This window comes from Heterocephalus glaber, unplaced genomic scaffold, assembly GCF_053883595.1.
Source record: "Heterocephalus glaber isolate CG9 unplaced genomic scaffold, H.glaber_assembly_v1.0 deba00000594, whole genome shotgun sequence".
In the NCBI taxonomy this organism is placed as follows: Eukaryota; Metazoa; Chordata; class Mammalia; order Rodentia; family Bathyergidae; genus Heterocephalus; species Heterocephalus glaber.
In genome coordinates, this window is record NW_028258151.1 from 3528035 (window position 1) to 3545867 (window position 17833).

Here is a 17833-nt window from a genome sequence, read left to right on the forward strand (position 1 = left end):
AGATATCTGTTTACAAAAGAATATGTGTATGCTATAAGAGCTTCTGTGGAAATTAATTCCATGTCTCATCTATAGGTCAATGTTTATAAGTCATAGTCTATGTGTGTAAAAAAGTAAAAAAATGAAAGAGGAAAACAGAGAAGAATACTGGAGGAGAAGGGGAAGGAAGAAGAAAAAAAAGTAGAAATGAAAAAGGCTGGCAGGCAGAAAGAGAGGACAAAGAACAAAGTCTACCTTTCAGCAAGAACTACCTCGCTGAGATGAATGTCTTCCACTTTTGTAACAATCATGACTCATCAAAAGACCACAATACCTACTCGCTAATTTCAGTTTTAAAATATAGAAAACCCCAAGCAACTTTTAGAATAGATGTTGAAAGAATGCTCCATTATAAACACAAGATTTGGTGGTTATTTTATTATGAAATTTAAAGAGACTTAACACAAGAACATTTGATAAATATCTAAAATGAATTGCAGAGTGTTGCTCATAGGAAGTTCAAATACAGTACTCTCCGAAGTGCAGTGCTGAATATACATGGATGAGCCCAGCCTCACCAAACACAGTGACATTACCACAGCCAGCCCACGGTCACAGTACAACCATGGAGCACATAGCCAACACAGGTAAGCTCCTCTGGGTGGAGTCACCATAATTCCTCCTCCGTTCTCCTCGACTGGGCTGGCTGTAACAGAATAGGTTAAGCTATAGTGTCAAAGAAAATCCTGAATGATTTAAAACAGGAAAATCACTCCTTGCTCACACTGAGTGATTACCACAGATTGACAAAGGGTCTTTCTCAATTGAACCGGCCAGTACCCAAGGCTGACAGAGGACCCCCATATCTTGGATGCAGGTGTTAATGCCTGTAAAGAAACTTAGTAAAAGTAAGTAGAAGTAAAGAAACTTTCCGGGTGTCCCTGCAGCAATGAAACAAGCCAGCTCAGACGTAAGCAATGTCACTGCTGCTCACCAGAGGACAGTCACTCACACGACCCAACAGAAACCTCACTGGGCATGAATATGACTCCCACATGTGGTACCCTGAATGATACAAACCTGGAAAGTATTTGGAGAAGACCATTAATGACACACCAGTTACATAGTTGTATCTGTGGAACACCAACTGGAATATGCTTTCTGCTGTTTTCGTGAGCCGTCTTCAGTTTTCAGTATCCATTGTAGGTATTTTAATTCCAGGAGAATTAAAAATAACTTTCATTGCCTTAATAACTTTTTAATTCCAAGAAGCTTGATGTTTGCAAATGAACTATTGAGGATTATCAAAACAATCAATAAAAGAGACAGAATGAATACAACTCACATGTAATACATTTATAATGATCTAAACATAGAGCCTTTGACTATTTAGCAATTAAAGAGTTAAAATGATTCTAAATGAGTATTGTGTGAATCTAGGAAAATTAGTACACAGGCAAGAGATTTGCTTAGGGCAAGCTAACTTGCAGGCAGGTTTTTGTCTGGGAGCACAAGTTGAAGAGGTTTGGAATCAGAGGAGCAGCAGAATGGGGAGCTGGGGGCCTTTCTTCATGTCCTCATGGAGCTGCTGGACCAGCTGGCTCCAGATGTGTTCTGAAGGAAGTATCTGCATGACAGCACAGAAGGAAGGTCACCCACATAACTCCTTCTGACAAACATGACAGAGTGGAGAAGAAGCTTCATGTCTGCCCTGGAACCTGCATGGAAAACCCTTGCAGGAAGAAACAGATGCACTGATGCCTGGGAGGGGATAGCAGCATGACGTGGTGAAGAAGGGACAGAGCACTGAAGGGACGCTGCTCAGGAAGAGGAAAAGACGAACAAGCAGCTCCTCTGGGAAGGGTAAGGGCTGGCCAAGGGTAAGGGCTGGATGAAGGGCAAGGTCCAGGCCAACCTGAATGTCCTGTGAGGTGAGGAAGAGCAGGGGACAGAGGAAAATGAAGCACAGATGTGTGGGCTGAAGGATCCCAGACCAATCATGAATTTCGTTCCCAGCAAAACACAGTAAAAATAACAGTTCTTACATGTTCTTTGTGAGTATAACACTGGAAACAAATAGTTTCTCAAAGAAAGAGTATAACAGTAGTTTTATGTAGCATTATATAACGATTTATAGTTCTACAGTAGTTTTTTAAGCAATTGCCTCTTGGACCAACACAAGAAAAACTAATTAGGCAAGGTCCCGAGTTCAATCCCCAGTACCAAAAAAATGAAAAGCTAATTAGGCTGGGCTCTAGGTATCCTGACCACTTCAAGCAAAACAGTTCTTTTTTAACTTGATTTAAAATTTTAAAACCCTTACATATTGGCTTTTATTGACAGAGAGGAAAACAAAGGTTCCATAGCACAGAGGGAATCAACAGTATTATTTCATACGATCCCTTTTACTTATTTCCTTTGCCTAACTCTGTTCTTATGGTGTAATGGATCAATTTCTACTTTGCTCCTGAATTCCCATTGCTCCATTTTTGTGGTTTCTGTGGTCTCAAATGTAGAGCCCAGAGACAGACACCTATAATATTTATTACGCTTGGAATTCATTCATCCCCTTTGTAGCCAATTAAACACCAGAATACCATCATCAGAAAATTCCAAGGAAACCACTAAAGGGAAAGAAGCCAACATTGTAAGAGTAGATTTTTAATATTCCACAAGCTAAGTTATTAAGAGGTTCTGATCTGGTCCAAATCAAATGACACTTCTCCACAGCTGTTTGCGTCATCATATTTGAAAATAAAGCTTACTAAAAACTGAAAAAGGCCCAGCAATTGCTTAATTTCTTAGTCATCACTTAAAAATATACACTGTTTGTCTTTTAAGTTATAAAAGCGTAGGCCAGCCAAAGAGAGCTGACCACAGGCTGATATATCTATAAAGCAAGCTCAGCTCTCTGGGGAGCAAAATAAACTAAAATTTCTGTGTCTACTGGGCAGAAGTAGATCTTTGAAAGGTTGCCAGATTTTGTTGGAAACATTATATAAATAAACAGGTTTTTGTCTTCCAAGGTGCCCTCTTTTCTACAGCACAATTACAGTGAATAGGAAATATAAGAAGAAATGTTTTCCAAATATCCAGTATACACTCAACATTTGTTATATATTGCCAATTCAAAACAATCATAATGCTGTGTTTCAAAATAAGTTCAGAAAAGGTCAGTCTTCTTTTATTTTTCTGGCAATTCTTTTCTTCACAAGCTCATTTTTGGATACGAAAGGCAACAAATGGATAAACACACAAAAAAGGTTTTAAAAATGTAATTTTCTTATGAAACTATAAGGGCAACTTAGCTACCTTGATCCTTCATCAAAATGAATTACAGAGTGAACGTTCTGTGTGACTGTGTATGTGTGTGTTATTATTATTGTTATTGTTTCTGTTTTGCTTTCCAAGGTATAGTAACAACAAGCAAAATAAAACTTAAGTCAGCAAGTGAAATTCTATTTTCATTTTATGTTTCCATTTTGATAATGATATAAAATTAGAGTGAAATCATCATCTGTCAGGAGTTTTTATGTTTTATTTGGGAGCCCAGAACTTACTTGCTTTTTCTTGCCAACCACACAAATATTCCTTTGAATCTCCAGGGAAATGCAAGTGTTCTCGACTCATGTTAACATTCTAAAACTTATATATGATGTATATGAAGTTAGACAGTCAACAATCCAACAAATAAATATAGAAAAATCTTTTAGAGAGCTAAAACTCAAAGGAATTTAAGTATTAAGTTGAGATTAAAAACATATTTAATTTGAGCTTAAAAAGTGATTGATTTTAATTTTCACAAATTTTTTAAAGTATTATTATCATAATTATTATTTCTTCTACTCAATTGGACTGGTCCTTTTGCCAATCTCTAAAAGGATTCATTATCCTATTAGAACTTTAGCACATTAAATGAGAAGATGAAAATTTGGAACACTGGTTTCAGATCATTCTCACAGGTAATGAGAAACTATCTCACTACTACACCTATACACCTCTATCACACAAGGTTGCAGGAAGAAGCAAATGATAGTAAATGTCACTGTGGTAGTGTGGGTAAAAAGTAGGCACAGGCCATGCTGTTTCAGCACCAAGGCTAGAAACTGTGGACAGCCCGCCCTCCACAGGGGCTGAAGGAGAAAGGAGGAAGCCAGGCGCCTGCAGGGGTGTAGTGCAGGGTGTGGTGCACACCCTAGGACCAGCAGAGAGGAGACAGAGGGACAGACAGCCTGGCCTGGCTTTGTCCCACCTTCGATGGCCATCTCAAAGGGTATCAAGGAAACCAGGAAATGTAAGATGTTATTTCTTCAAAACACAGATTTCCCCTCAACAATAAAGCACAAATCCAAGATACATGATCAATGTAGACAGACTGAAACTGAACACAGTAAATAAAATGAGCTTAGACAAAAACAAAAGTTTTTGAGGCCTATATCTCATTTAAATAATTTATACCACACAGAACAATAATGTAGTGAATGAAAGCTCTAATTTGTAGACTAGTCTGCATCAATAGCATAACAAAGTATACTCTTGAGTATTATCCTGGCTGGACACCCGGTAATGAAAAAAAAGATGAGATCTATTAAGTAAGTCTATCAAACATCTGTGCCTCTTTTGCACTAATGAAATATCTTTGAATGTGAATTGCAAAAACAGTTGTGTTCAGATGAAATAATGTCCAAATAGATGTTTGAAGATTGATGATTTACAAATCAGTTAAAATTGGGACTAGATAAGGTTGAAAATCCTTATAAATCTCAGAATATATGATTCAAATTCAAGTGCTCTAAAAACAGAAAGAGAAAACTTATGTCTAACAGCATCTCCAGTTTTCATTTGAAAAGAATTATACATTTTTTTTTTTTTAGAAAAAAGAACACCATGGCCTTTAGGGCATTCTGCTTGACAGACACATGTTAGGGGGATAAATAAAATTTGCCTCATACATTGTATCCCACACAGAACAATATGTGCAATAGAGCTGTGCAAACTGCAAGGCATTTCCCAAATGTTAGGTTTTTATTGTAGATTTTTAATTTATGAAATAAATGCTTCACTTTATTTTCTGAAGGGTGCTATGAAGATAAAGATACTCTTTTAAAGTGTGTTTTATTGGGGAACACATTATTACTTTTAAGATATGCAACAGTAAAAATTAATTTTTTAAAGTTTATCAATTTTTTGAAAATCACCTTAAAGGGCAGAACACTAGTACAAACCCACTGGGTTTGAATTATGCAGAAGAGCACACTTCTCTGTGACAACGCTCTCATCTAAAATACCTCATGTTGGAAAATAATTTCACTGAGGTTTCCTTCTCTGGACTCCATTATGTCCTCACGACTTGTACAATGTCTAAGCATAGTAGAGCATACATAAATTGTATAGTAAAAATTGTAATCTGGTTCTCATGCCATTCTCATGCTCATATTTGTTCTATCTCCAAACAACTCTCAGTCTCCAAAGAAACTTGCTGTTTTGAAGAAATAATTTGAGAATATTAAATGCAGAATTAGTTAGCAGGTAAATTACATCATTTAATACGGTAAAGTCAAACAATAGCCATTTTATCCTCGTATTTTACAGTATGTTCCAAGCACAATGCAGCTGCTATAGGGAGTTGGCTTTGGGGAAATGCCCATCAACAAACATTTGTGACTTCAGGAAAGAATCCTATCCACTCAGTCCATTTTGAGACGAGCAGCTGCATACCAATGAGTTTCCTGTGCCTTTGTTACCTGCTGAACTTTCTCTGCAAACTAGAAATACCTTAGTGACTCTGACAGGTAACTAGGTCAGTCTCCAAAGTCAGTAAAACTTCTGGGTCATTGGCTGAAAAGACAACTGAGCACAGAGCAAGTAGTATTTTATGGAATCTTACATGTGGTATTTGCAATTGTGCTTTATGAACATATCAGAATCTTCAAATGAGTACTGACAACTATTCGGTTTTCTTTCAATGTCTGAACATATAAGTTTTGGGAGGACCTTGGGTCTTATTGATGAGTCATAACTAATCACAATTCAGGGAAAGAAATACCAGCAAAGTCAAATCTTTTCAAAATGATGTACTATAAACTAGCGTTTCAAGATAATTCTTTTGAAAATAATATCAAAATATAATCTTCATTTTGTATAATGCAGCAAAGATTAAAATACTCAGAAAAATTTAGCTTAAATAGCTTCACTGCCTATCAATAATGATACCCAAAGTACAGCTTTCCAGGCCTACATTGACTCTTACAGCCCACTAGTTTGATCTATTTGATGTATTAGTCATGCTTCCATCAACTTGAAGAGCTAGAAATGCTGCCTTTTAAAAATCTAATACAAAATATAGACACAATCATGAGGCATAATCACCCTGTGTTAACTGTCCCAATTTATAGGCTACTTCAAATAATTAAATGACAATCTGTATCACTGATTATTAACAGTATATTGTTTATAGCCAATGAATAAGAACAAAAACAATGTTTCAAAAGCTACATTGATTTGAAGAGAACCTATTGCATTAATACAGAAAAATAAAACTTAAAAGATTGGATAAAATCAATCAGATACACTAAACACCATACTATTTTTGCAAGTGTAAAGAATAGATTTAAATAAATTAATGCTTCATAAAGAAATATTATGTTTAAAAGTTTAAAACTTAATGGGAATAAGAAGATTTAGTTCACCAACGATGTATATGTTGGAAGATGGCTCCACTCTAAATTATGGACCTACTATTTATCTTACTGGAGAACTACACCTTCCACACTAAACTAGTTCACTATTAACAGCATCCCTTAGCTTAAATTTGGTTTTATTATTCAGATTCTCAACTATATTCACATAAAAATAATGGAAAACATTCTTAAAATTTCCAACACAAATTCCCTTTTCTGCTTCCCAAGTTTACACTCATCAAGAAAGAATTTCATATACAACACATCAAGGCCAAGTTCTCAGTAGATTCCTAATCTTTAAATAAAGAAATGATTGTATAACAATGAGTACACCCAAGAAAGAATAGTATTAACTCTTCTACACACAGGCACCCCTCACCCCCCCCACACACACATTTGCACATTCAAATAAGGGTCACAAATGGTTCTCCAAACTTTGTAGGCCAACCTGTCAGCTAGCAATGCATAATGACTAAATGCCACTTCTCTTCTTTGCTATTCTTCCTCATCCAAAAGCAAAAAAAAACAAAAGTAAAATGGAGACCCGTCTTGTATGTGGAAGATTAGTTAAATGGTTAAAACAACAACGACAACAGAAACACATGAAGCTCTGTGTGAACTCAGCTCAACAATTTTTAAGGTAATTTTTCCACCCTAGATATATACCATCATGTCTGGACTACTTCATGATGTATAAATTATAAAGTTAAACACATCATAAGAAAATACTAAGATTATAAAATATCTGAAATCTAATGTGAGTATTTAACCAGCAGTTATTTTGGTCTATTGAAGGCTGGAGGAAGAGGTTTGGGAGAAAATGGATAGTGACCCCACTGTGCCATGTGCTGTACAGCACTTCCCGACCTCATTCATACAGTGCTCCATGGGCAGGGCCCAGTGTGGGTCAGGAAGCCCTGCTCTCCGGCACTTGTCAAAAGGGATCCTAGCTGGCTGAGTCATTCTAGGCGTTCAGGTGAATCATACGTCAAATCATTCCTTTCATTTCATACTTTTCTAGGTGTGTTCAATGAAGTAACACACCTAGACATTTTTAACACTTCTCTGCTTTCTTATTAGTTAATTGAATGGAGAAGAAATTTCCAGTCACTGATAGGAATTAAAATATCCCAAGCCACTAATTTTAGTTGTTTTCTTTTACTTGATGTCATTTCCTCCTTTACTTATACCCTGACAAAGACCCATTATCAAGCATTACAAATCTGAGAAGAAACCAGTGATAAAGAGCAACACAGTATTGTTTAAAAGAGCAGATAAAATACGGCTCTCTCTGCTCCCTGATCTGAAAATCCAGCACATATTCTTTCTAAAAAGTAAGAAAATTTTGCTTTTTTAACGAATGCTAATTTCTGACCCAAGTGTTGGGTGAGTTTTATAGGTAATATATACTAGATCGATTCTAAAGAAAACTGAATTTGATAAAATTACCTATCACAAAACATCAGTTTAACATGTATTTGCTTCTATTAGGAAATGAAGTAAATAAATGTATACATGAAGCTGCATTCCACATTAAATAAAATCCCTATCTCCACGTTGAGAGAAAACTAATCTGCATTATGTTTATCTACAGCTGTGATAAAAACCAGTAGAAACACATTTTGACACAGGTGTGCATCCACATGTCACACACACACAAACACACCTCACTTAAATGTTCATGTGCCACTTAATACTTTTTATCTTTTGCCAATGAAAATATGTTGCCCCTTACTGCACTTTTATTAAATACTGCATATATGAGCTACTTCCTAAGTTGGCTGGCAAAATTCCAAGATGGTAAAAGGAAAAAATATGGCATTTTACTTGACCAGGTCTATAATTTTAGTGATATGGAAAATTACTGTATGGTACATTTATAATTCAAAATCAAGAATTAACAACAGAAGCGCTGAAGTTGACACGCAAATACTCTTTTCCTTTTCTTGGAAAGACATTACATATGTTGATCTTCAAATTATAGAAGAGAGGGTTTGGGAAATGTTATTACTGCACAAGTAACGAAAGGGTCAGGAGAGAGAGAAATGAAGACAGAAACTGGCAAATTTTCTATCATTGTTTTCCTAAACGGCAATCTACGGGAAGTTGTATTTATCATTAACATTTTAAATTAGCTTTATATTGAGAATATTTCTCAATGATTTTATTTTTTTGTTCTTTTAAAAATGTTACTAAAGAAAACTTTGAGATCAGGAACTGCCATCAATAATACATTAATGACATTAATGGTGGTAGAAATGTAATGAAGGAAAAGCAAAAGATGCAAACTTTTCTAAGTATTTTTATTTGATTACAATCAATTTGCTACCATTCCTGTTGAGATTTGTTTTTGTTCATTTATCATTCATTCCAACCAATATTTACCAAAGCCCTGTTTAGAACGCTGTAGGCTTACAAAATCCCAGTCTTTTTACTCTAAGAAGTTAAAGTCTGGTGGAGAGAGATGAGAATAGAGATGGAAAATCACACTGCCATGTGACAAATGCTCGGACAGAGTGCAGTGTGTGCAAAGGGCTGTGAAGCCAGAAAAAAGCAGGACAAACTCTCAGGCGCTGCTTCCTCAAGGAAAAACAGATGGAGTCTATTCTCACTTTCTAATAAGGAGTGAGGTATCATGGCAGTCATTTAGCAAGGAAGTAAGAGCAAAGGAGTATCAACAGGAGGGAGAGGAGCGGACCAAAAAGGAAAGTAAGGACAAAAGTAGCAGGACATGAGGACAATTAAAGGGATGGTGATGAAAATTCCTCAAGATTATATAAATACATGTCTGAAAATGCAAACACACAAATATGAGCTACAGTTTTCACAGGCACATAGTGAGGCTTCCCCTGGGTGGTAGAATATCAAGGACTAGCAGAGGAACAGTGGCAAGACAAATCAGTGTGTTCAGTGATCCTGGAATCCATACAGGGACCCCAATTTCCTTCCACATAAGTACAGCCATTGATGTTAGCAGGAAACAAAGATTCCATTAAGACCCATTATGTGATTCAGATATCCTGGTGTGGAAGTTTTCTGTTCAAGCCATTTTAATTATTTTACTTTAAATGAAATGATAAGGTAGGTAAGATCTTAGGTCACATTTCCTATCTTAGCTCTGTAATCCAAAATCATTTTGATGAAAAGGCCACATTAGTGTAATAAAGCCTTCAGGCAAACTGAAGATGATTTGGTGAACAAGCGCCGATCTACCCCCACACTTGCATCTGAAAACCAGGTAAATACAAATGTTATTTGAATTTTCTTTTGAAAGTTATTATATCCATTTTATGCAGACAGGGTTACAAAAACTGTTTGAAATATGACATCATTATTTTAAAAATTCTTCACTTTTTTCAAACTTACTTGGCTTCCACAATTTCACATAAAAACTGGAAGGATGATAACTAAGATTCTATAAACAGGTATCACCCTCAATTATGTCAAATATGATCTTAAGCAAATCTTTAAATGTACTCAAATTGAGTATTTTATGAAGCACATTCTGTATTTTGTAATTGTTGGTTTCATTAAAAACAATCCTTTTTTTCTTGGTACTATGTGGCTGTGAAACCCTTCAGTATATGGATGGATTCAGTATATGGATGGGTTGTTAAAGAAGACTGTAGTAGAAATCCTCTTTCAAAGTAGACATTCCATTGTTGTGAGTTCACTGTCTCCTGGGGTCTCACTGAATTTGACTGTGAGAGTCTAACAGACACATTCACAATAGTCAACATTCACGGCCGCAGTTGTGTCAGCTAAGTTCGAAGAGTCTCCTAAAAAATTTGGGCCACTTTTATGGTGCAACACTGGTGGGAAATGTTTCTACTCAAGATCTTCTTAGTCAATACTTATCACCTTCACGAATTGGAAGTCAAAAGCTGCCTTTATTCTTAACCTTGATGATGTACAGGATAGTTTGAGCATTTTTCCACAGAAAATATCAACCCTCACATAATATACAATAGAGGTAAAAAATCTAAAACTTCACTTTAGGAGCCAGATTTCATGTTATCATAAAAAAGATGAAACTATGAATCAAATTATACATGAGCAGCACAATTATCTATCATTATTAACCTCAAGCCCTAGGAAAGTCACTATGTGGTAGTTTATTTGAAATGGTATCAAATAATTCTTTCATAATATTGCATTGATCATTTATGTCAAATATTTAAGATTTAATATACTTTGCATAAATTTCCCTAAATAAGACTTTTGATTTTTCACATTCCTTTCCTACAATGCATCATAGCCAAAGAGGTATTCTTTGAGCGAGGTAAGAAATGCTGTAAATAACAATATCATCTTTAAGTGCAATAGCTACTACCACGTCACCAGGCACTGCCTCTTCTTCGTTGTGTAACTCACATTAACTAAACAATTAAACATCACAAAATCAGAATTCAGAAGATATAGGCTGTGCAATTTCACTGGTACAGAATAATTTCCCTACTATATAAACTTCCTAGTTCAGCTCTACCAGCACTATAATAATCTTAATGTGATCTTTTTTTGTTGATGAAGATATTTCCTTCACATGTGACAGCTGATTAGTCACAAGAAACACACTTTCTCCCATATGGTTCATACATCTAATGTCTAAAATATCCCTCTCATTCACCTCCACGGACACCAGCACACCTTCTAGAAGCCCCACACCATCTCAGCCCTTGTCTCATGACCACGACTAGCAAATTCTCTGAAAATCTTGCCCACTGTGCACACAACTTTGATTCTGTCTCTCGCTATCTTTCAGAAGGAAGGGAATTAAAATTGGATTCACTTCCACCATCACATGCAGTCCAGCTGATAAGATAATTTGAACTGAAAAGAAATGCATGCCTAAGTTTTATTAAAACAATAGAACAAACAAAAAAAAAACTTAGGTTCTAATGTCAATTGTTTTATTAGCCCTCTTGGAACATCCCATTTTCTGTGTGTACTGTAGCTTCGTATTCTAGGGGACACTAATTAGTTGTAAATGGTGTTAAATACCATCCCTGCAGTTGCAAGTGCTTCTCTGGGATTTTACTAGAGAAAAGAACTCCTGTAATTTAAAACTACTTTATTTTTCTTCAGTCACAGCTGTTAGGGAAACACTGAACTGTAGAAATCTGAGGTTTTCACATTTCTGATTTTGCCATGAGCCTGCATTTATTTCCTAAAAGGTCTTTCCCCTTTGCCATCGCACTTCCATAATTCGTACTTCCATAATTCCCATCCCCCAAATCTCAGCAGCAGAGAAACTGCACACAGCTAGTTAGGCTCCTGCTTCCCCTCCCAGGCCCCCCTTACAAAGCCTTGGCTCCCCTTAAAGAAAATCCTCCAACAACGTGTCAATTTTATATTGGCCACAAAGGCAACTTCTGTTGGGGGAAGGGAAGGAAAGAGGGACAGGAGCTTGGCTGTCCCTTTCCACAGACTGGGATCTTTGTGGCAAGCACAAAACATTTCCTGCATAAGAAATCAACACACTCGCTGGCTGCAGGGCTGGGCAGCAAGAGTGAATATGTATCAGCTCCTTCCACAAGTGAATGGAACACAGCCATTAACCTTCCAAGCAGGAAAGTCATTTTCTCAAAATATATCACCCCTTCTTGCATTATTAACAGGATCCACAATCTCAAATCTTCTGATCGCTCCCCCATTGGGGATTGGGTGAAGGCTACAATCACTCCAGTACTTGATTTTCCCTCCGCATTTCCACTGCACAGTGTTTTTTTTTTTTCCAGCTAGCTCACCTCTGAGATGCTCCCCCTCTCCCTGTGCCTATCAACAGGGACCAAGAAGATAGCTAACAAACAAACTAACAAACAAACAAAAACCACTTGCAAGAGGCAGATGGAGTCTTAAAGGACCAGTCTGTGTTTTCATTCTTCATCCCCACCCCCCAATTCCCTGTCAAGGTGACTTGACAGACTGAACACCCCCAGTTTGCCTTCCAGTGTGCTTCTACTGCCCCACCGAACCTCGAAAGTCCAGCCTCTAAAGAGGGGGCTCCTATCTTCAGGGGTCAAGAAGTTACCTGGTCCAAACAGGCTTGCTACTGATTGCTACCTTTGGGCCACGCAGCCTCATGTCCAGGAGGGGACAGGCTAGGGGGCCGGGGAAGGAAGTGAAGGGGCTGTGCCCCCCAGGAGGAGAAAGAAGGGAGAAATCCACTTCACAGGCGGGACATGCAGGGCTCCTAAGAGGCTGCAGCCCAGATAAAGGGCCCCTCTCGCCCCTCCCGGGCCTCCAGAGCAAACCGGCTTCTCATCTCTGCAGCTCTTTTCTGCGGAGTATTCTCCCCGCACTTCTGTGGCACTGAGGATCCATCCTGTGCTCACCTCCCCAGCTCCAACATCTTCAAAGGCCGAACTAGCTTCACACACCCTTGTCGGTGCAGATCACAAACCCGGTGAATCCAAGATGCCAGGATAAGGGGGCAACCCGAGGCCTGGGGAGGGGAGCAGCACCCCCCCCCACCGCCACAGCCTGACCCGGCCCTCCTCCCCACTCCTCTGGCACTTACCTTCTTTGGGTGGGCGCCTGGCCTCCCTGGTAAGGTTGCAGACTTGTGTGGTTTGCAGCTCCTGGGTCAGGCAGCCCTCGGTCTGCTCATTCAGGGGCAACACGACATTATTTAACAAAACCAGTGACTGGTCGTCGATGCCCCACTCTCCCAAGTGCTGAGGGCAGGTGCATTTTGTATACATGATCCCACATGACTCTGTTCTCCCATTTTCTGATTTTAAGCAGCTCTCCAACCAAGTGCATAAGACATGGCAACCAAACTGGCTTGGGCTCACCTTGTTCAACACCAAAAACTCAAAAAAGGATTTCTGATGTTCTTCCCCTTTTTTCTGTAATCCTGGGAAATCAGTTGGAAATACCCGACGTATCTGAATAAAATTTTTATCATACTGTAGAAAAACAAAAGCATTCTTGGAATTGCAGAGTTGCATTATAGAATGATTCTTTCTTAAAAGATCCTTTATTTTTTCATGGGAAAAATGGTCAAACTGATACGCCAGCAGGGAAAAGTTAGAGCAGCTAAGGTCCTTTTTGGAAAATTTCAGGTAAATGCTGTATTTGGTTGGATCTGGATTTTCCAGCGTCCAAGTGCAGTTTGTAAAGTTTTTGGGAAACATTTCACTTACAGAATACGATCCATAAATGACTCCCTTCACCAAAGTTGAACACCAGAAGTCTTGGGCAGCATTAAATCCAAACATAACCAGGAGATAGGTGGAAAATATATAAATCAGCAGGTTACGAACAGCCTTCATCCTATGTCATTTGGCCTGTAAAAATGGTAATAAAAGTAAAATGCAAGCCAGAGTCCACCCGCATTGAAAAAATAAACTGCTTCCAATATTACAGCCAGATGTTTTCAAGATTTCAGTAAAAAACCCTTTTTAAAAGAAGGGCAGGTAGTTTTTATTTTATAATGCTGGGAAATTGTCTGTTGCCGTGTGAACAGCGCCCTCACGTGGTCAAATTCTCAACATTCAATTTAAAAAATAACATTTAATAGATTAATAGGAATGCCCTAAATTATCCACCAGGACCTCCTTCACTTATGTTATCAATCTATCGAATGAAAAGGGAAGAAAACACGGGGTTTTTAAGTATCACAACCCGAAGGTTAATTGCTGCAACATTTTTAATGAATCCACGCAATCATCTCTCCCTCAGTCCTCTGCCTGCAGTAAACAGAATCACACAAAATCTAATCTGATAATCTGGAAGCAGCTGTCACCATATTATTTGTTTTCTCTTAAATGTGAAAAGTAATTACGATAAATCATAGCCAGAATTCTAAAAGCACAAACGATAATTCGTTCCAGATGGAGCAACCCTCTCCCAAACACCCCTACTTGCCTTTGCAGGGGCCACCATGGGAACCGATGAGAAATTCCTTTGCAAAAACAAGAGCGTTCGTGGGGACGGACAGGATTTTAAAATCGTGCTCTGAGAAAGGACATAGTGGGGAGACAGACCGGGAAGACTCCTCCTGGAGAGTAGCACCCCGTTGAGACTCAGGCTCTGAGGCCGCCCTTCCAGTGAGCCGGCCCCTCTGTATCAGGATCCACATCCAAAGGCCATGTGAGTGAAAAATCCCAGAACTGCAGTAACTGACCTAGCTGTCGTCTCTTCATTTTTATTTCTGAAGTCAGGGTTATTTTTTCTCAAGTTCTCTACTATAATTTAAGATTTACATAGGGCAGATGACAGCATTTTCTCCCCTAGTGGATTTCAATTATTGAATTGTTCCCTCACAAAAACAGTTCCAAAGCTCTTCTCTTCTGCCCTTTTAAATTTATTTGTACTCTGCCTTTCATAATACAGTAGACCCTGATTTTATTTACCTCTGTAAGTTGATATCCAAAAATAACTTGAATATTTTTCAGTTTTACCCTTTAAGAAGTTATTTATTAGAATAAATGGCACTGCTTTTTTTGTTTAGCCTTTGAGCTGCTAATAAAAGCGATGCTGAGTAAATTTTAAAATTAACTTCAGGCTGCTGTTTCTTTCACTCTTCTGGGAACAGGCAGACAGAGGAGAGCTCTCATGCCTTCTTTGCCCGGTCCTCTCTGAAGTGAAGGATCAAACCCTCTCCCTTCCCATTGCATAACACAGCAACGCATGCACCCCAAACCCAGTGGCTGAAGTCCCTGAACATAAATCTGCATTTTACAGATTATAACTAAAATTCTCTGTCACAGTATAGGCAAAAACAGCTCCAATCCTAAATCTCTGTAAAGCAGCAGTTTAAAATAACCCTAGAACTGCTAGGACTATCAAAACAGTTGTCAGAAGCATATAACTTCCCGAGTAACGTTTTTTGTTGAGAAAACAAAGTCAGTGGGCACTGAAAGGTTCAAAAAATGGGGAAAGTTGGAGGAAATGCCGGAAATAATTTCATTATTTTTCTTTTCTGTTTTTCCTTTTCTTTCTTTTCTTTTTTCCCTGCTGTAGCACTCTGTAGGCAATGCAGGTCTGCGCAGCGTTCTCCGGGATAGAGTGTAGGCGTGGATAGCCAGTGTGACAATAAGTGTCTACATTAGGAATTCCATCCTTGGAGGGGGCTTCATCTCATAATCAGGAACTCAAAAGAGGTCGTATTTCTTTTCCTTACGAAATCGGTACTTTTGCTTCCATTCATTTCACAGTGCATGTCTGCAATGCTGTGTTCGTCAACGGTTGGGAAGAGTGAGGAAACAGCTCTGATTCCCCTCGCATGCCTGCTCGGGGGAGCACCCTCGATATAACACTCTATTTTTAATCGCCCTCGGTGCAGTCTTGTTCGCTCTAAATAACAACAGAAAAAGAATCCTCGCCCCCCACCCCCGGGACTGCGGGGCCTGTTGAAAGTGTTTCCCCCCTGAAGAAGGAGTGGGGTGGATGGCAGGGCTGCCCCCGAGGTCTCACGGATGTTGCATTTATTTATTCATGTATGTATTTATCTGTCTCGCTGGGAAGCAGACCGGCGTTGAGTTGAGCTATTTCTCAGAACTGATTTTCCGGGTGACTTCTGTGGAACATAGACGGCGCCATCGCCCCACGGATCCGCTTTCCCCAGAGGAGGACCCGACGCCTCCTCTCACCTCAACTTCCCCGCACCCTGAAATCCGCCCCCTCCCCTGGAGTCGCCCCGATCGCGTAGGGCTGTGGCCGGGCTGCTGAGCGTCCGTCCCGCCCGCGTCCCCGCAAAGCCCGACTTCCTCAACTTTCCGGAGCCCCGGACCCCTTACCGTGCGCGCCAGAGCCCGAGGATCTCGCTCTACACCCGCGCAGGCCGGCGCCCCAGCAGCAGAGACGGAGAGACGCCCCGCGGCCGCCGATCGCCGCTGCCCATCTTCCCGGCTCGGCTCCGAACCGGGGTTTAGGTCTGGATACGCACGCGTGGAGAAGGGAAAATAATAGCGCGGGGGTCGGGGCCGGCAGCGCCCCTCGCCGCAGCCGCGGACCCGAGCCCCGAGCCGGCGAGCAGGCGCCGAGAGCACCGGCCGGCGGCGGCAGGCGGGCGCTAGAAGCCGGGCTGTTCGCTCGCTCCCCGCCGGCGCTCGCGCTGGGTCCCCGGAGCCCACAGGAGCGCGCGGCGTCGGGCGCGGGCGGGGGTGGCGCGAGCGAGCGCGGCCGGAGCAGCGATTCGGGAGCGTGCCCGGGCGCGTGTTCGTGGCGCGCGCGCCAGCGGTGGGTCGGGCCGGCGGCGGCTGCGTCCGCCGGGGTAGCGCGCGGGGGGAGCCGAGCCAGAGCGGAGGCGGCGGGAGCGCGCCCGCTCGCGTTCCCGTCCCCCGCGCGCTCTGAGCGCCCCGAAGGCGGTGGTCCGCTCTCTCCGCGGCGCTCAGGTAACCGCGGGCCGGGCCGGGCGTCCCGCGGGCAGCGGGGTCCGGGGCAAAACTTTTGCTATCCGAATCCGATTCAAGTTTCCTGGAAACAGGTTGGGGTGGCAAGGAGCGGGGGAAGCAGACGCTACCGGGGAGGAGGGGCCAAGGTGCACGCGCCTCCGGCCAGTTCCCCGCTGGCTTGGGCGAGCGGGCCTCACCCACCGCGCCCTCAGTGGGGTGTGCGCTGCGGGTGGGTTTTGCAGACCTGCTGCCAGGTCGGGGGCCGGAGGGCTTCGTTTACTGGGTTGCAGCCTTCCCCAGCGGTGAGCGGCTGGGGCGGCAGGCGAAGTTGAATAAAGCAGTTTTGCATCATTTTCTCTAAGTCCCTCCTCTGCGTTTTTGAGATTTCCCCTCTTGTTCCTCTCTCCTGGGGCGGTCCTTTAGCCAAGAACACGTTTTTAAAAGAGGTTGATAGTGCAGACAGGGAGCTGCCAGCGGCCTCTTACTCCCAGCCTGTCTGGGATGCTGGACCTCGGCCTCTGCTCCGGGACCGTGGCGGCGGAAGGACGCTGTCCGCGGCGCTCTCCAGGAGGCGCGATAGCCCGCGGCGGCTCCCTGTGCTGGGGCGAATCAGCAGTCGGCGCAGCCCGGGTGCCGCTGTGGTTTTGTCATTTTTGGTTTGTTACAATTTTTTTTTTTTCATTTCAGGGAATATGTAAGGTTTGTCTGGGGCAAAATCCCAAACTGTGTATAAAGCAAACGTATTTCTTTTTTTTTTTTTTTGCAAACGTATTTTCTTAAAAAAAAAAAAATTCAGCAATACAAACGAGAAATGCATTCCATTTGTTTCAA

At 40.9% G+C, this 17833-nt stretch overlaps 1 protein-coding gene across 5 annotated transcripts in view; it reads right to left on the reverse strand.

Annotated features, from left to right (window-relative positions):
• Window positions 1-16544, reverse strand: part of Adgrb3 (adhesion G protein-coupled receptor B3) — a 697560-nt gene extending 681016 nt beyond the window's left edge. For 4 of the 5 annotated variants that reach the window (XM_013072656.3, XM_004846114.4, XM_013072655.3 and 1 more), the window contains exons 1-2: window positions 16406-16544; window positions 13180-13951 (exon numbers count right to left, since the gene is read on the reverse strand). In XM_013072656.3, coding sequence (XP_012928110.1) covers window positions 13180-13936 — 757 coding nt within the window. In that variant the 5' untranslated portion in view covers window positions 13937-13951; window positions 16406-16544. Of the gene's footprint in view, window positions 1-13179; window positions 13952-14531; window positions 15257-16405 lie in introns of those variants that run through there. The other variant, XM_087204896.1, reaches the window with a different exon arrangement.
• Window positions 16545-17833: the final 1289 nt, after the last annotated feature.